Source organism: Nyctibius grandis, chromosome 30, assembly GCF_013368605.1.
Source record: "Nyctibius grandis isolate bNycGra1 chromosome 30, bNycGra1.pri, whole genome shotgun sequence".
Taxonomy (NCBI): domain Eukaryota; kingdom Metazoa; phylum Chordata; class Aves; order Nyctibiiformes; family Nyctibiidae; genus Nyctibius; species Nyctibius grandis.
The window spans coordinates 2,429,699-2,448,435 of NC_090687.1; the positions used below are offsets into that span (position 1 = coordinate 2,429,699).

Here is an 18,737-nt window from a genome sequence, read left to right on the forward strand (position 1 = left end):
CACGAGAGGGATTTCCCACGAGATCAGGCCCAGTCTCCAAGTCTGCGCTGCAGTTTCAGAGTTAGTTTTCTACGTTATTTCCTATATTAGAGGCTGAAATGGAAAGCTGACTTAACACCAGCCAGCCAGCTTTTAGGGTAACCACGCTTTGCCTTGCAGCTTCTTGTACCAGGCTTGAGCAGCAGCCACCCCCCCCCCCCAGTGGAAACGCACCCTCTGAGCACTTGAGGCTTTCAGCTCGGAAGTGTTGGTGCATAGCTGGGGAGGTGCAGACACAGAGGGATTAAATAGATTTCAAATGGTTGTTAACCCCCTGTTTCCTGGAGCTCCCGGGCACAGGAGCTGGCTCAGGGCTGTTGGTCGCTCTCTCCATTGGTGTTTCAGGTAAGGTTTCAGCTCAGGGTTAGGCACAGGCTTTGGGGCAGAGCTGGACCCGAGCCTCGGTCTGGCTGGAGATAATGGTGAAAGAGGTACGACTTAAATCACTCAGCATCGCTGTGTTCTGTCGGAGAGCGTGTGCCAGCCCCTGATGCCTCATGGAAAAGCCATGAGCCCTCTTGTCCCACCAGTACAGGGTGTGGGGTCTGCAGCTGGGGCACAGTGCACCCCGAATGTCATGTGTAATGATCCACAACCAAGAGAGGAAGGCAGCGCAAGGCATCTTCTCAGCCAGGAACCAGTTTATTCCCAAGGACACACGTGTCGCACAGCTCAGCCCAGCATTTCTCTCGGGTCCCTGAAGCTGCCCTGACTGCAGCAGCAGCATGGCTTGAGGTGGGCTCTGGCTGGGATGGAGTGGGGAGAGGGGGTAGTGGCTGGAGGGGGCTCTGGGGATTGCATAGTTTGGCTGCTGGTCCACCTGCAAACCTGGCACTTTCTGGAGAGTCCCTGGGTCCCTGCTGCACACACGAGGGCATCACGGGGCACCTCTGCTTTCAGCTGCCTGCCCCAAAGGTGACCTGCGAGGGGAGGACCCTGCCTGCAGCTGGGATGTCGGGAAGACACATGCCAAGGTCACCCAGCTTGTCACTGATGACAACAGCAGGAGACCCAAGGAGTCCAGCCTGTACTCGAGAGGCAGGACTTTGTGGTAAGGCAGTCCCGGTGCAGCACCAAGACACGTGTGCTTGAGATGGCTCTCGGCTCTCTCTGGGATGTCCCGGGGAGCCCACAGGACTGCACTGGGTGTAGCCAGGCGAGAAGGGGCTGCTGTGAATCCTGCCTGTGTTTCACCCCCTTCTCCCAGGATCCCTGCCAGAACTAGACAGAGAAGAGCTGGCGCTGGGAGCAGAGTGCCAGGGCCCAGGCTGGGCTGCTGCAGCGTTTGCCCGCAGCGACTCGGGCTGGGACGGGAGCAGAGCTGTGGGGCGGTCAGGGTGCGCCCGGCCTGGGGCAGGGTCTGAGCCCGGCGCTGTGACCCCGTGGAGATCACAGGAGGGGGTCGCTGCCGCTGACAGTGGCAGGTAAGTCACCCACTGGTGGGCTGGCACGTGGGATCTGCCCCCTCCTCCCTCCTTCTGGCATTTCACCCGTTCCTTGAAGCTCCCCCAGGGCCTGGATGAGCTGCGATGTGGTCGCACATATCCCCCAGCTTTCCACACAAGTGAGTCTTGACCCTCCTGCGCTGCTGACCCAGAGGCCCCAGGTCCTCCTGGGCTGTGCTGGGGAGCTCAGGAGCTCTCCTTGCTCCAGCTCTCCTCCCTGAGACGGGCAGGCGGAGGGCTGAGCAGCTCCCCGCGGAGGCATGCTGGCCAAAGGGACCCCTCGGGCCACCTCCTCGCTGCGGCCAGGCTCCCTCACACGTCCACGATGCAGTCGGGTGAGTTTGTCCGGATGGCGTCAGAGATCATCTTGGCTCCCGACTGGCCAATGCGGTTCCCCTGCAGGCTGGGAGCAAAGAGAGGGAGGGGTTCAGGCTTGGACACAAGGCAGAGCCTTGGTGGGTGTGAGAGATGCTCCCCAGCTTTGCACCAACATCCAGCACCATCTGCACCCTCCCCGCACCATCCAGGAGCTCTTGCTGGGGACTCTGGGTCTGAGAGCCCAGGGGCAGCCAGGTGAGAAGCTGGAGAAAGCCCCTGGGGAGTTAGAGGGGCTGAGCCAGCCTGTCCCTGTGATATTTTGGAGAATATTTGGCTTTTGGGGTAGTTCTTCACCCCAGAGAGGAGCTGTGGGGTCTGGAGCGGTGCAGGGGTGGTGGCTGTTGCGCTGGGAGGAGCACGGGGTGCCCTTGCCCCCTGCCCTATTGGGGATGTCCCTGTAGGGCAGCCAGGAATGGGCAGTGCCAGTGGTAGGGAAGGTCCCTTGACCGTCCAGCTCAGCGGTCACTTACTTCACGTAGGTGAGGCCGTGGTTGCCCTTCAGAGCGGTGGCGATGAAGATGGCTCCGTCCATGCCCAGGGAGTTTTCCTGCAGGCTGCGGGAGGCAGGAGGGTCAGAAAGCACCAGCCATGGAGATGTGGCCACCAGGAGGGGAATGCATGGCATGGGCATTGGGAAAAGCCACCAGCTCCGGGGTTTGCCCCACAGAGAGCTGCTGGCCTGGCTGTCCCCTTGCTGCTCCCTCCAGAAAGGTCTGGAAAGGCTCTTTTCGGTTCCCACCCCAGGGAGCGGGGTACGTACTTGAGCCGGCGGAGGCTGCGGTTCACCTTCAGCGCGTTGGCCATCGCCTTGGCCCCTGCCACGCCGATGGAGTTTCCCCGCAAGCTGTGGAGGAAGGCAGGAGGTGAGGGAGGACAGCCCGGGATGGCCCCATGCTGTCCATGGGAGTGGTGGCCTCACACCAGCTAGTCAAGGGACAGGCAAACCAAGTCTGCTAGGACGTGATGCAAGGGTGGAAGTGGTGCTGAGCTAAGGACCAGGGACTTGGATTCCCCCCCAGGGAGCGGTGTTGCAGCCATGGGGACTTGGTGGCCCCACCGAGCGCTTACTCCAGGATCTGCAGGCTCTTGTTGACCATCAAGGCTTCTGCCAAGGCTTGGGCACCAGCCGCACCAACTGAAGCTACCTGCAGGCTGCAAGTGAACAAGGACCCTTCAGTGTATGTCATGAGGTGGCTGTGGTGTGCTAATTAGAGAGGCTAATTAGGTTGCAATGCCAGGGCCCCGACGCAGCCTGGATACTCACTGGAGATCTGCCAGGGTTGTGTTGACCTTCAGTGCGGCGGAGAGGGCGGCCATTCCCTCGTCTCCGATGGCGTTCTCCTGCAAGCTAAGACAGGCAAGTGCTGCATCTGCCCACGGGCCGGGCACCTGGGAGCAGGGAGACAGGCAGCGAGGGGCAGCGAGCACAGGGCACGGCGTGCTGGGAGGGCCCCCAGGCCACCATGCTCTTACAGCATCCCCAGCCAGGGACATGCGATGGGGACACAGATGGACTGGAGCGCGTGGAGGAGGCGGCAGGCAAAGCCACCTCCCCTGGAGCAGCGTGAGGGCAGAGTCCTTGGGCAGGTCCCAGTAGGAAGCCACTGCCCGGGACCTGCCCGCCCGTGTCCCCACTTACTCGAGGCTGGCCAGGCTGCGGTTGGACTGTAGTGCTTGTGCCAGGGCCGTGACGGCTTTTGCCTGGATGAAGTTCCACTGCAAGCTGCAACCAGGAGAGAGCGGGAGGTGAAGGCCGGGGCTGCGAGGACACCCCAGTCCCTGCAGGCTCAGCACCCACCCGCTCCCATCCAGCGTGGTGGAGGCTGGGACCCCCTGGGGCCATCCAGGATGGCCCAGCGCCTGTCCCGTGGGAGGGTGACCCCCTCTCGCAGCCTGGAGGGGCTGAGGCCCAGGAGCAGTGCCCCTGCCCCACGTCCAGGTGAGGGGCTTCAACACCCCCCCAGGTCCAAGGGGAAACTCACTGGAGGGACGTGAGCGCCCGGTTCTCCTTCATCGCCAACGCGATGGCCTTGCCACCCTCGTCGTACAGCAGGTTGGCCGCTAAGCTAGAGGCAGGGGACAGAGGACGTGAGTCACGCACATGGAGTTAGGGACAACTCCAGCAACACCGCGCAGCACCATGGGTGCCCTCCTGGGGCCTGTGGTACTTACTCCAGCTTCCTGAGGGTGCTGTTGGCCCGCAGGGCGCAGGCGATGGCAGGGCCCCCCTCCTTGCTGATGGAGTTCTCCCGCAAGCTGGGGAAAAGCACAGGGCTGGGGAGGGGCAGCTGAGGCAGGGCCTCAGCTGCTGCCCCACAGCCACCCTTGGCCCCTGCTCTGGGGCTGAGACCATCTATTGCAACAGGCAGTCTGTCTGACTTGCATCCCCATCAGCATCTGTATCTCCATCAACATCTGCATCTCCATTCCCTGCATCCCCATCAGCATCTGCATCCCCATCATCTGCATCTTCATTCCCTGCATCCCTGTCAGCATCTGCCTCCAGATCTCCATTCCCTGTATATCCTCCAGCTGTGAGCACCGATGCCATCAGGGCTCTTCCCCAGCCTCCCATCCCTGCTGCCATCGTTCCATCACCAGTCACAGCTGAACGGGTGCTGTCCCAAGGGGAGAAAGCTAACGATGGGGAGAAGATGCTCGCAGCCGGAGGAGGGACATGAGCTGCTGTCAGCACCCCAGAGCACTTGTGGAAACAACCAGAGGCACAAGGGAAAGTTTTCATGTCCCGTGTCCCAGCAGCAGCTTTTGGTCAGGGTTGGCTGGAGGGACTGTCACTTACTTGAGGCTGATGAGTCCCTTGTTGAAGCAGAGACCCGCTGTCAGCGCGGTGACCCCAGCGCTGCTGATGGAGTTGCTCTGGAGGCTGAGACAAACGGGGGAAGGCGTGAGGGATGGGGCAGTCTTGCCCTCGCAGGTAGGCTGCAGGGTCAGGTGTGGGGTGAAATGTGCCCGTTTTGCCTGTTTCACTGAGAAACAGGAGATGGGGGGGCCAAGGCTAAAGGACCAACTTGGGGAGCAGCTGATGTGGAGTGGTACGAGGGGCTCTGGGGGCAGGGGAGGGTGGGGGCTGCTGCTGGACTGGGCTCTGTTGGGCAAGCAGGAGAGCAGGCGTGGAGGGGGGACTTACTCAAGGCTTTGCAGACTGTGGTTCACCTTCAGAGCTTCGGCCAAGGCCACCGAGCCGCTGTCTCCCACCGAGTTACTGGAGAGTCTAAGAGACAAGAGGAAGAGCCGGTGTTACCGGCAGCCACGCTGCAACCAGCTGAGAGGATCCACCTCCCCCAGGCTCCTCCTGCTCCAGCAACAGGCATGAACTTGCTGCGGTCTCATTTCCAGCCTACAGCCACCTCTGTTCTCCTGTGGTGGTTTTGAGCTGAAACAGCTTTTACTGTCTCCACAGGGCCTGGAGACCTGCCGCCTGCCTCTGCTGGAGGGAGGACTTGGCCTCTCGGTTCTTTACGGGGCTCCCTGCATCCCTGGAGACACGGAGAGCGTCTCCCCAGGGTTGCTCCAGGAGCAGCGCTGCCGTCCTTGCCCCCCTCCACCCGCGCCAACCCCCTTGGACTGCCTGCGCTGCATGGCCCAGCCCCTGCCCATCACTCCTGCCCACGGCGCTGGTGTCACTGTCCCTCCGCTCTTACGTCAGCTCCTTCAGGCTGCAGTTCTGCTTCAGCGCCTCCGCGATTGTCCTCGCGCCGTGGGCTCCGATGGCGTTCTTCTGCAGGCTGCGAAGGTGAGGAAGGCACCCGTGAGTATTGGGTGCCACGTCCCAGTCAGTGGCACCTCGGTCTGCTGGGTGGCCAGGAGGGGGGACAGCAGGTCCCAGTCACTCACTGCAGGGTCGTCAGCCTGTGGTTGGTCAACAGGGCCTCGGCCAGGAAGGTGGCACCGTCCTCCTTGATGGTGTTGTGCTGCAGGCTGCGAGGAGAGAGGAGCGAAGCCGTGCATGGAAGCCACCACAGTGAGGTGAGGGGCTGTGCAGGGGTGGGGGGCGGTGGCTGCTTGCCCTGGCATTTGCTTGCCCTTGTCCCTGGCACGGGAAGGGCGTCTGGCCCCCGAGCATCCCTGCCTGGGCCTCTCCCTCCTATCCCATTGGAGATGCCTTCTCCTGTGCACCAGCACCCTGTGAGCTCCTGTGAAAGGCATGGACATGGACCTGGACCCCAAACCCAACCTCAGCCCACTGAAGCTGAGAGGAAGGAGGGAGCCCACGTCTCTGGCCCAGGGCTGCCCAGGTCACCGGGTCTCTGCCAGCTGCACTGATGGTTGTGCCAAACCAGGTTGTGCCCATGGTCTCCCCACCTGCTGGCCCTCAAGGTGGGGGAAACCCTGATGGGACAGGAGAGGGCTGGAGCGGGCTTGTCCCAGGGATCCAGTCCTAGAGGTGCTGCAGAAGTTGAGACTTACTTCAGGGAAAGCAGGACTTGGTTTTTTTTCAGCGCATCAGCCAGCGCCTTGGCTCCGGCGGGGCCGATGGCGTTGCTCCGCAGGCTGGGGCGAGACAGGCAGAAAAGCCAAGGTTAGCAAAGCCGGAGTGGCACGTGCCCAACTTAAGCCAAATGCCTCCATGTGGTGCAACCTCAGGCACTGCTGAGGGGGAATGTCAGGCCAGCAGCTCGCAAGACTTATGGTCATCTCTTGAGTGGTGGTGGCTTTGGGGGCTGGAGACCCTCCCCAGATCGGTCAGGCCAGGTGGGATCCAGCCCACGGGGTTGGTTCCTGGCGAGGAACGCCTGCGTGGCAGGGGCTGGTGAAGGGGGAACACTTACTCCAGTGCCGTCAGGCTCCTGTTCACCATCAGCGACCTGGCCAGCGCTTTGGCTCCCTTGTTGCTGATCTGATTTTCTGCCAAGCTGCCCAGAGAAAGGAAAATTGGGTGTTTTTTAGGGGGAAGAAAGAGGCTTTCACAGCCCCTCACATGTCCCAGGATGCAGCTGGGATGAGTGAGCAGAGGAAAGCCATGGGGAGCGTTTGGTACAACCATCCAAAGTGGTGGATGCTCCGAGGTCTGCTCTCCGGGGGTGGGCACCAGGCAGGGGATTGCAAGGACAGGGTGGAAGGGGCGTTTCTAGGGTTAAAATTAATTTGTGTCATGAAAAGGGAGCTCAGATTGCTGCATGAGGGCCTCTGCACCCAGCCACGAAGAAGAGCAGGGAGGTGGGGAAAGTGGGGACCCCTCTGTCTGGGACCAGGCACCTCCCTGTGTGGGGGTCGGGAGCCCGTCCCCTCCATAGGTCACATGCTCTGTGCAGAGCCTCAGGTATCCAGCAAACAGCCATGACCTTGGGAAGCAGTTTGCTGGGATAACCCATGGATTTCTACCCAAATTTTCAGGAGCAGCGAGGAGGCAGTGGTCCAGGAAGGCTGGGCGAGACAGCCTGCCCAGCCACCGTGAGGACACAGGGGGTAAAGCCACTTTTCTTGGGTGCAGGAGATCATGTGGGGCCATCCTCAGCACTGGGAAGCTGGGGAGCCAGTGGGAGAGATGTTCCTGGAGGACCCTCACCCTGGTTCCTGAGGTGCCCCCAGCGCTGCTCTGCATCCTCAGGAACAGCCTGTCTGCCCTGGGCCGGGTCCTACCTGAGCTTCTGGATCTGGCAGTCCTTCACACTCAGCACGCTGCCCAGCAGCTCCATCACATTGTCCTTAAACTGGTTATTGTCCAGCCTGGAGAAGATACAAGGAAAGAGCAAAAGCAAGTGTTTTGGAGAACAAAGAGGGGAGAAAGGACAACCAAGGACTGGACGGGAACACAGCCCTCCTGTGACATCTGCCCTTCACAAGTTGAAAAACTCAAGCGCAGAAGCAAAGCTGACCCAGTGCCATCCCCAGGGCAGCGCTCTGCTGATGGACAATGTTGGTGGGCCCACATCTCCCACCGACACCCAGGATTTTGAGTTACAGTGCAGTGTCCCTGCTTGCTTCTCCCAGTGCAATCCCACCAGGACTCACCTGAGGTTGTGGCAGAAGAGGAGCTGGGGAAGCAGGCTCTTACAGATGTTGTAGGTGAGGCAGTTGGAGAGGTTTGTCTCCTCCATGCAGACCTCAGAGACCTGCAGGAGATAAGCCAAGGCAGAGCAGTTCACAGGGGTGAGCATCCCGGCCAGGCTTTCATTCTTCATCGCTTCTTCCACGGTCTTAGCGATCTCCATGTGCTGAATTTCGTACAGGCAGTGCATGGTGTTCACTGTCCGCGAGGAGATGACGTAGTCGGTGTTCAGGCAGCCCTGGAGGAAGCTGATCGCTTGGCTCCTGAAGCTGTTGTGCTCGTCCTTCACCAGCAGCCACCCAGAGAGCAGCTTGTTCACCTGAGGGGAGAGAAGCCCAGAGAGAAAACGCACAAAGATGTCCAGCTGCCTGTCCTCTGCCTGCAGCGACCTCTGAACAGCGCTCTTGAAGTGGTTGAGGAAGCCCAGCTTGGGCCAGGACATCCCGCTCTCCGTGAAGAGGTCGAATATTGCCCGCTTCGCAGCTGTGTAATAATAAACAGCCGCTAGGAACTCCTGGATGGTTAAGTGGGAGAAGCAGTAGGCGGTGAAGGACTGCGTCTCCTCCTTGAGGAGGAGCCGGCTGCACAAGCTGCTCTGCAGCAAGGACAGGTCGATGCCGTACGCCTTCATGTCCTGCTCGTAAAACACGTGTTTCTTTTTGAGCAGCCCGTAGAAGGCCAGTCTGCCCAGGCTGCCCACCATCTTCTTGCTGTTGTTGGCAGCCTGCTCGATCCTGAGCGTTTCTCTTGGCTTTTCCAGCCAGTCGCTGCTCAGAGCCATTTTAAAATAATAGGAGTAGATTTCTGACAGGGTCTTGGGGACAGTGGGTGTCTCTTGGGGTTGATCAGTGCTATTTTTTAGGTAATAACCGATTGAGGAGCCAGAAATCCAGCAAAAGCCAGGAACGGCGCATAAGGCGTGTAAGGACCGGTTAGCCCTGATGTGATGCAGAACTTGGCCAGATAGGTCTCTGTTGTCAAGGAACATCTGGTCCAAGAAGTCCTTCATCTCTGCAGCTCCAAAACCTCGTATTTCCGTCATCCGGTCAACAAGCCCGCTGGGGATTTGGCTGGCTGCCGTTGGCCGCGCCGTGACCCAGACAGCAGCCTCCTGCAGCAGGTTGCCACGTATAATGTTGGTGATCAGGTTGTCCACTTGGATCTCCTTTTTGGGATCAGTGCATACTGCCGTGTTGGAAAAATCCAAAGGAGTCTTGAACTCATCCAAGCCGTCGAGGATCAGCAAGGTCCTGGCGGCTCCCGCCGAGATGCAGTTGGGCTCGGTGATGTGAGGGAACGCCGAGCAGATGAGCCTCTCAGCAGAGAGCTTCTCGTAGGTGTTGAGCTCACGGAAGGTGAGGGGCAGCACAAAGATGATGTCCCTGTTGATCTCCCCCTTTGCCCAGGTGTAGACAAACAGCTTCACCAGTGTGCTTTTGCCAATCCCGGCCACTCCGACGGTGACGGAGATCCGAGGTGGGATGCTGACCTTGGAGAGAGGCAGGAAGAGCTTCTCCAGAGGGATGCTCCTGGATACGTTTCGTAGGCCTTTGGTGGCTTCAATCTGCAGGATGTCATGTTCCTTCTGCTGGATGTCGGTCAAGCCTTCCACCAGGAGCAGGTTCGTGAGTCGCTGCAGGGGACCCGTCTCTAAGCCATTCCCATAGTAGCTTTGGAGGCTCTCCAGGTGCTTCTGCACCATGGGTTCTGCACAGAGAGAAATTAAATGGGGGGGTGATGAGGCGGATGGTAACCACAAATGCAAATGGGAGACTCTGCTTCGCTTTTCTGCCATGCCCACACAGGGAGGAAACCACATGAAGCCCTTACGTCCGGGCAGGAAGGTATGTGCGAAGGCCTGGAGGGCCCTAATAGGCTTAAATGGCCCTGACCAGCCTCACCCATTGGTCAAGGAGCACATTTGAGCTCGGCCCGGGGCCTTCAGCCCCTGCCTAAGCTGTGTTGTAGGAGCACTTGTCCACAGCGCCATCACGCCTGTGCCTGCTATGGACCTTGTTGATCTGGACCTTGATCTTGGACCTCATCACTCTGCACTTGCCTAGTGACCACTGGGCTGTGTCTGAACCTGGTTGCCCTCACTGGACCTGATCCTGACCTCTGGATTGACTTCGCAGCTTGACCTCAGCCCTGCCTCATCACCATGGACTTTGATGAATTGGACTCTTGGCTGAACCTGGTGATCATCTCTGGACCTGCCCTGCTCACCTAGCTCAGGTACCACGGTCCCCGATACGGCGTATTTAAACCCTCCAGCAAAGGCTGGACAAGCAGGGGATGATGCTGTGAGAGATTCAGAGCAGACACCAGCCAAGGTTGGAGCCTTCCAACCAGGAGGGAAACCAGGGAAACCTCTCCTGGCAAGAGAGTTGCAAGGAGAGCCTGAAGTTGGGGCAGCCACCAAGGGATGGGGTCAGGGATGCCCAGCCATCCTCCTCCTGCCATCCACCTGTTCCCAGCCCAGCTACTGGGAGTCACTGGTGTGATCTGGACGTTGAGGACATTAAAAGCTCCTCGGGCCACCCAGAGAGGTGTGCTGAGGGCAGCGAAGGGCCTGAAGGAAGGTCCCTCAGACCTGGCAGAGAGCCCTTGTCACCCCTTGGCTGTGTCCTTCCCCAGCAGAGACCCTGAGATGGCACCGCCACTTGCATGGACACTCCCATCAGAGCTGCCAGTGCTGCCCAGCTCTGTGCACATCTTGGGGTGCTCCAGCAAGCGCCCACAGCCAGGACATGTGTGCAGACACCCCTCATTGGGTCCAAAGTGGACTGCCTACCATAGACAGTGATGTGAAGGTAGAGCTGGGAATTGGTGGTCTCGATGAAGGTCTGCAAGGACTGGGAGGCGTAGCTGCCCTTGCCAGCCAGGACGTCCACCACCGCCCTCACCTGCTCGGGCAGGGAGCTCGCCTCCTGCGCCCGGCCGGCCTCCTCCGCTGTGAGGAGGTCCAGCCTCCGCAGGTAGCAGATGATCTCCTCCAGGAACTGCGGCGAGATGGACCTCACCAGCTGCTTGCGGTAGCGATTGATCCAAGCCTCTGCAGGAGAGGAGAGCAGGAGAGTTGGGTCTTGAACAAGCCCTGGGCACGTTGCTCAGGGAAGATGGGGAAAGGCAGCAGCGGAGCACCCCATCTGGCTCTGAAGGTAGCAGAGGGTAAACTAGGGCCCTCCAGAGCAACCTGCCAAAGTCCTCCTTGAGATGATGCCATCCCAAAGCTGTGGCAGGCTGTTTCGTTAGGAGCTGCTTGGCCAAGAAAGTAGCTATCGTCAAAATTGGAGTCAGAGAAACCAAAGAACACAATCATGAAATGACATTTCCTCCTGGAGACCAAGCCCATGCAGAGATAAAAGTCTGAGCAACATCATTCATCTTCAGAGACACCCAATCCCCCTGTGCCAGCACAGAGGTCCCCAAGCCCTTGGACTAGGAACCTCTGTCAACCCTCATGCCTTGGGGCACCACCTTGTCCCATTTTTGAATCCAAAACTCCACCAAGATAATGGATCTCCAGCTGCCCAGCCACCACTCACCTTCCATCAGAGGCCTCCTGTGACATGGGTGATCCCTGGGCGAGGAGCACTGTGTTGGCAGCAGCACAGCCGTCCCATGGGCTGCTCCGCGTCCCCCCAACTAGCTCACAGCATCAGCTGAGGCTCCTCAGCCTTTATCCATGTTCCTGGTGGAAGATGAGGAAAAGCATCATGAGCAGTGTGGGAGGGAGCCCACCTTGAGCTAACGTGGGGCTGGCTGTGGTTGAGCCAAGGGTCCACTTGTCAGCTTTTGGCTGTGACCAGAGTCCCTGGCACTGTGGACCTGGCAGGGGCAGAGCTGGGACCATCACGCTGCAGCATCTTTTCCCAGACATCATGCGCCATAAACTTGGTGCCTTCACCACCACCACATGCAGGAGCCTTTCTTGGGCAGAGCGATTGCGTTAATTGCCCTGACGATGCCCATGGGCCACCCGGTGAGCGCCTGAGTGCCACCACTGTCACCAGAGGGACAGCCGGGCTGCGAACCGCTCGTGCATCTTCCTTCTCTGTGCTGCGAAGGAAGCTGTGGGGCAGCAGGCAGAGCGGCCAAGGGCCCGTTTCGGTTTCGAACCCACCTCACCGCTGTCCAGAGCCTCCATCGGGGCTTGCCGAGCGCGGCCAACACCACATCCTGTTGCAGAGCTCTCTAGATGCTCCGCTTTCGGCAGCACTGGTGAATCATTGCCTGGAGAAGGAGCACCTACCTGTCCCCTCCCCCTCGTCTGCTGCCAAACCACGCTGAGAGTTTAGGGTTTTGTTTTTGAGAAGTGTATCCACCGAGTCCAATTGTTTTTAGAGCTGAGGCAGAGAGGGAAATATCTCCACACCTGAGAGCGCTCCCAGCTTCACCCATTGCAGATGTCACTGTGCTACAGCCTCTCTACCAGCCCCAAAGTAATTCCCAGGAGCTGGTTGTGTCCAGGTGGGAACATCTCAGCTGCCTACAGCCGGCCCCAGCATCTCCTGGCGCAGTCACTTTGGGCCAGGGGCTGTCTGGTCACAGCAGAGATGCAAACACAGTGTCCCGGTGCCCTGGCCCATGTCCTGGCACAGCATCCTTCCTCACTTCCACCTGGCCCACAAGATGGTCTAGATCCATGCAACTTCACCCCTACACATGCCTGCCAGATGCGCTGCAAGGAGGACACTGCCCACAGGCAGCGTTGCCTTTGCCCAAATCCACAACCGTGGGGGCTTCGGTGCAGCCTTGCCAGCAGGTACAGGTAACACTCGCTTTCTTTGGTCAAACTCAACCTCTTCTAGGGACAAAGCACAAATGTAGCTTGACCAGAGAAACTTGGTAGAGTCTCTGGTCCATGGTTAGGTCCATGGTGCAAGGTTAAGGTGCTTGGGACATCCCCTTTTCAGAGTCTTCCCGTCATCCTCCTGCCAGGAGATCTGTGCTGAGGTTCATTTCTCCCACCAGAAGACGTAAGGGCTCGGCCACCAGCAGCAGCCCAGCCGTGTGGATGGTGACTGGGCTGCTGGAGGGAGGCCCAGGCACAGCATCTCCCAGAGCCGAGTCCCTCACAGACCCCGCTGGCTGGATCTCTCATCAAGACCCCTTCGCAGCATGTCCTACAGAGTGGGGTAAGTGTCCGAGAGGTGCTGGGTGACAAAGCACCAGCCCTTTCCTGCAGCCCATCCCCACTTGCCCTCTGGCAAGCCGTGGTTTCACACATGGCTTGGACAAGCCCTCTTAGGGGTGCAGGCTGCTGTTGTCACTGAGTCTGAATCCACCACTTTTCCCTCCAGGAGGAAAACTTGTGTCCTTCTACTCTTCCTCAGCTGCCCAGCTCTGACCCCCTGGTTTCAGAGGTCACAGAGGTCCGTGCTCCCCCCCCCCAGCAGCGATGGTGGCCCCACAGCAAAGCCCTTTTCTCCACGCAGAGAGCAGCAGGGCTGTGGCAGCAGCTCGCCTTGTTCTTCACCCCCCAGGCAGTGGCTTGGTCAATTAAGATACCATAAATTAAAGTTGCTCGTGAGCAATTCACAGCGAAATTTTCATCCTTTGATGTCTTCTTGTCTCTAACTCGCCTGGAAAGTTCAATTAAGTCTTTGCACGCAGCAGTCCCCAGGTCTCTCATCTTTGCCGTGTAACCAAGAACACGGCCAAAACACGAGGGGGTTTTGCTGCCTGCAGCACTGTTCCCCGCAGCCCTTCCTCTGCGACGCAGCTGGTGAGAAAAAGCCCTTTGATGGGGGAAGCCTGCTCTAACACCAGCGATGATTTGATGGTGTCCTCCGGTGCTACTTCAAAATGCGACCCCACTGCTGGAAACCAGCTCAGGCAAAGGCGTCGGACTGGGAGGATAAAGCAGCAGAAGACATAAAGCAGCAGCAGAAATAATACAGTGGCTGAAATTTTTTTCTGCTTCCATTAGAAAAGCTTCAGGTGCAGCTCTAGGACCAGCCAGTGATGCTGGAGGCTGCATCTTGCATCTTTTCTGCAGGGTAGAGGCCAGCCAAAGCCAAGCTCTATAACCCCTACAGAGATCCGAGATGTTTCCAGGAAGCTGGAGGGCAGGAGGTTGCCCAGCCGAAATGATGGATGGTGTCAGATGGCCCCAGGGAGGGAAACGGGGGATTTTGTTGGCAAGAACTTGGCATTAGCACTGTTTTTTTCACCTGGTGGCATCCAAGAGTCCAGCCCACAGGAAAATCCTCCCATCTGAAGATGTCCAGTCAACACTGATGTGTCCTTCTAGCAGCTTCAATCTGACGTCCCCCCACGCCAACATCCCCCTCACCCCAGTTAGCAGAGGGTCTGTGCCCAAAACCCATCAGTGCCTGAGAGCCACCACCACCACACTGGAAGGTCCCTCACCATACGCACAGACAACCCTCTACCAAACAGCTGCTGTGGTTTTCACCGTGTGCGTCCTGCTCCGAGGTTCAAACTGCCTGACATCAGCACTGGAAAACACAGACCTAGACGTAGCTGCTTCTGCTCACCTCTGGCTCTAAGTGTACATGCACTTTTGCTCCTGGAAGTCTGACACAGGCCAGAAGAAGCTTGCCAGGGGATCCGAGATGAAGGGACAGTCCCAGGATGGCCACAACAGGAAGGTGGCTGGGATAAGAGGCTGTTCACTGCCTCTCTGCTCTAACCAGCCTCTCAGATCCTCCTGCCAGGAGGTCGCTTTGGTTTTCATACAGATCCATCGCCCTGTGCTTTGGGAATCTGCTGAGGACTCGGGACCGTCCCACGCCAGGAGCTGTCACAGCAGCCGCCAGCAGCACCGGGGCGACATCAGGCTGCAGCGCTCAGCAGTTGGAAATCTGTGGTCGGAGGCTCGTGGGTGGATTCACCGGCAGCATCAGGGGATGCTGGTTGGCACCTCGGGCAGGGCTTTCCAGCCGGCAGAGCCTCGGGGACCTGACCTGCCGTGGTGGGCTGGGGACAGGGCTGAAGGGTGCCCAGTCTAGATGGGCACCAAAGTGCTGAGCAAGAGCTCTTGGATGGCTGCAGGGACCCACATCTGGAAAACATCAGAAAATGGGCAGATCTGCAGTGTTTAGGTATGTTTAAAGCTTTTTATACGAACTAATAATGGCATCGTTAACCGGGTGCCTGAAGAAGCAGAGAAAACGCCCGCTCCAGCGCAGCTCTGTGCCCCCAAACATGCAGAAACCTGTTGCCTTCTCCCCGTCCCATCACCACGGGGTTTGCAGCGCAGCCAGTTCCTCAAAGATCTCCAGTTTGGGGTGATCCGTGTAGGTGCAGCTCGAACCCCAGCAGCGCAGCACCCTTCTCACCGCTGCTCTCCCTCCCCCAGACACGGGAACAGAGAAACCAGCCCCGCGAGACCTTCCCACCACTTCCTGGCGCACTGGGTTTCCTCCGGCGACTCTCGAGCTCCTTCACCAACACACCCTCGGAGCTTTTCTTTTTTCCCCTGCTGTACATCCACCCCGAACTGATCCCATTTTGGAGGTCGGGGAGCTGCACGTGCAAACGTTCACCATGCCAACATCTCCAGCCATCCCCCCTGAGCTGGGCAGTTCCTGAAGCCAGGACGCAGGCTGCCACCTTTTGGCAGAACCAAAAAGATTTCACATTATTAACTTCATTGCTTTGCTTAATTAACATAAATTATCTTCTGCATGATACCCAATTACGAAACTCGCAGATGCGCAGGTAACTCCGTTATCTAAGCTTACAGATGACTTTCAGATGCAGTCTTAATTATTTTGCTCTGAATTTAATGCTGGCAAAATTTACTGCAAATACAGAGTGACTCCCTGTGCCAAAACTGATCCCTACAAATCTGGGGTTTTTTTTCCCCAAACCCCAACCAGAATAACAGGGTTCAGACACAGCTGGCGTGAAACAGCGAGTTGGGGAGCCGTGAAGGACCCCCAGGCTGAATGCCAGCAGTCCTAACACCAGATCTCACCAGGAAAATAGCAAAGATCGATCTATGGGTAACTCCAAACAGCTAAAACCAAAGCTCATTTCAGAACGAAGGTCTCTCGCAGGGTACAAAACACCTCGCGAGCTGCAAAATGAAGAGCGATGCATTTACTGAGCCGATCGTGCCCCCAGGACGCTTCACCATGGATGCACACCCAGCTGATCTTCTCCCGGCAAACAGCTCCTGCCCTCTCGCCTACGGGGTCTTGGCATCGGGGTGAAAATTAGGACCCAGCTGCTGCCAGCCTGCCTCTGCCACCAGCGCCAGCCCCATGCAGAGGGATGCAGAGCTCAGGGATGCTGAGCGGTGCCCACGCCGGCACCCCGACGGGGTCAGCCCCAGCTTTCGGGGTTTGCAGAGCATCCCTCTGAAGCCACAGCTTTGAACCACCAAAGGCAGCCCTGAGCTCTCCAGAAAGACACTCTGGTGCAGCGTGGATGTCTTTCGTGCTGAGCTCTGCCCCAAACGCGTGGCCTCTGGTAACCCTTCCCCGCGGCAGCCAAACCCTGGGCGCTGGTGACGTCTCTGGGTGGCAGTACCCAGCCGGTGCTCCCGCTGGTCCCCTCCGCAGCAGTCCCATACCTGTAGGGTACGTAGTGCCCCAAAGGACCTTAGGGTGCTCAAATAACAGCAGGATTAATCACAGCATGCCTCAGGCTCCGGCTGGGTGCCCAGCCGCATGGCCCCTGCTGAGCTCCATCACCTTGCCCTGCTCCCTGCGCCTCTGCGTCCTACACGGTGCTGGGGAATCCCCTGCGGTGAAAAGGGCCACAGAAGGTACGAGCTGCAGCTTTGGAGACCTCAGGGTTGCTGTTCCCTCCAGCTGAGCTCCGGGAAGGCGTCCTGAGCCCGTGTCCCAAAGGGGGACGTGGGAGCGCAGCTCTGGTCTTCCAGGTCCGTCGGTCTTGGATGGACCCTCCTTCGCTCTGCGGTGCAATTTCGCACCCCGCCACGGGTGAGTATGTCGCTGATCTCATCCCTTTCTGTGTGCTGCACATGTTGGGGATTGCTTTGGGTGGTTTTGAAGCAGAACGAAGTCAGTAAATGACATTAATGTGGGGACAAAACTGACGCCGCACAAGGCAGAGAGGCTCTGTGCGGGCAGGGTGGCCTGCCTGCGGCTGCCTTCGTGTCTGGGCAGGTGGTAGCAGGCAAGGGGACAACCTTTGTGGGTCCCCCACAAGGTCCCACGCTCCTCTCCCCCACACGGGGCTCCGTGCCTGCTCCTGCCAGCGCCGGGGCCTGCCCCACGCCAGGCTGCTTTGCCGGGTGCTGCTGGCAGTCGGTCACGTCTTGCCCGTCCCAGGGACCTCTGCCCAACAGCTCCTGGCCCTGCCTCGTGTTGACCCAGTCACCCCATTTCACGTGGCCATCGCAGCGAGAGGTCCGCAGCAGCCCATCCCCGTGCAGGAGGGCCAAGCGATGCCTCCCCTTCTCCCCATTACCCCTCCAAGACCCCACCAAAATTTACCTCGGCCTTGCGCCGCCTTCCCCAGGTCTGCGTGGGAGCAGGAGAGCAGACAGGGCATCCTCGTCGCGGTGGGAGGAAGAAGCCCCTCCGTGCCCCGGCTCAGCCCTTTATCCCCAGAGCTTTGCTTCCTCCTCACCTGGATGCTCAAGTTCAAGGTCAAAAATGGAAGAAGCCCCTGCAGTTGGCAGCCCCTGCCCCTGAGGGACCCGTGGAGGTGATGGGACCTGGCAGCCGGGGCAATGCTCCGGACAGCACCTGGGAGAAGGTGGGTCCGGCTTCCCCAGCCGCCCGCCGCCGCTGTTCCCAGGCCGGTGGCTTCTTCTCTCTTTCAGTTCGCTCCTCGCCCCTTCCTGCGCCGTGGGTCTCGCTCGATCTTCCTTCCTGTCAGCACAGGGCTGCCGCCTATGCAAATCGGTGTGAGTTATCTGCTGAAAAACCATCAGCGCGTGGTAGCCACCCACTGCCTCTATGACCCCCCACAGCGGCGGCGCGGGGTCTGTCCCCGCGGGACGCTCAGTGCACGGCCAACTCCCCAGCCACAGCTGCTTTCTCCCAGGAGAGCCACAAACCCAGGCTGACCAACCTCCAAATTCTCTCGAAGCAAAACCACGAGCTCACCCCGGCCTGGGAGAACCGAGGGGTTTTGCTACGTAACCCCCTTGCTCGCTGGGGAGATCCCACGGCCGAGGTTGGTGTCGCAGCAGCTCTGCCCTTTGCTGGGCCATGTTTCTACGAGTAAATTCGAGTTGTATCTTGAAAAGGCAGAATAAGGGGGGCAGGAATAAACTCTCCTTCCTCCAAAGCCATTTTTCTGCCAGCGCTGAATGTTTTCTCGAGTTATGAGTTGGTCTCTAGTGAGGGGGATCGCATGGCCCCGAGGAGCCCGAGCCGCCGGCAGCAGCGGGACCGGCAGGATCTCCCCTCCCCAGCTCCACTCAGGCAAGTGGGGTCAATCGTTATTTTGCATTATTGTTCTACAAAAACCTTAATTTCTAAATCCTATAACAGGTTTTTCTGGCGTTTGGGCAAATCCTATTAATTCTGAGCTGCTGAGCAGAGAGGTGCCCCGAAGGCGGGTGAGCAGGGTGGCACAGCAGCCCTGGGACCCAAGGCAAATCACTCAGCTTTCTGTGAGTCCCGGGGCAGAGCAGCAGTGCCCAGGGAAGGGGGGTGAGCGCATATCCCCAAAATAACAGGATAATTGCATCCACGGTGGGGTTTGCCACCTGCTTTATGCCCAGCAGCCTGTTTTCCTGGCCAAAAGCTCCCGCTCCTGGGTGGTTTGGGAGAGGTCAGAGTAAGCAGAAGCCAGGGATGAAAACAGCACGTCCTGTTAGGAGACCTGCCCTGGTGGGGCCTGTTTCTATCTAGCAGGTAGCTCTAATGAAGCTGCACCTGAATCTATAATTATACATCTTTTCCTCC

General features: G+C 58.8%; 1 protein-coding gene across 1 annotated transcript; it reads right to left on the reverse strand.

Annotated features, from left to right (window-relative positions):
• Window positions 1-1,796: 1,796 nt before the first annotated feature.
• On the reverse strand, window positions 1,797-11,446 carry NLRC3 (NLR family CARD domain containing 3). The gene is made up of 18 exons (XM_068420281.1): window positions 11,421-11,446; window positions 10,779-10,927; window positions 7,836-9,579; window positions 7,464-7,550; window positions 6,653-6,736; window positions 6,291-6,374; window positions 5,718-5,801; window positions 5,525-5,608; window positions 5,011-5,094; window positions 4,663-4,746; window positions 4,035-4,118; window positions 3,845-3,928; window positions 3,502-3,585; window positions 3,127-3,210; window positions 2,931-3,014; window positions 2,623-2,706; window positions 2,333-2,416; window positions 1,797-1,887 (listed from the first exon to the last, which is right to left on the reverse strand). The coding sequence occupies exons 1-18, from the start codon at window positions 11,444-11,446 to the stop codon at window positions 1,797-1,799; spliced, it is 3,189 nt and encodes a 1,062-aa protein (XP_068276382.1).
• Window positions 11,447-18,737: the final 7,291 nt, after the last annotated feature.

What these genes read in the sequence shown, in the direction of transcription:
- NLRC3 (XM_068420281.1), bottom strand. Translation starts at nt 11,446, where the DNA reads ATGTCACAGGAGGCCTCTGATGGAAG. An exon ending in CACAGTCTGCAAAGCCTTGA is followed by an intron (nt 4,747 to 5,010) that starts GTAAGTCCCCCC and finishes CGTTTGTCTCAG; the next exon opens with CCTCCAGAGCAACTCCATCA. An exon ending in AAGAGCCTGCAGATCCTGGA is followed by an intron (nt 2,707 to 2,930) that starts GTAAGCGCTCGG and finishes CTTCCTCCACAG; the next exon opens with CTTGCGGGGAAACTCCATCG.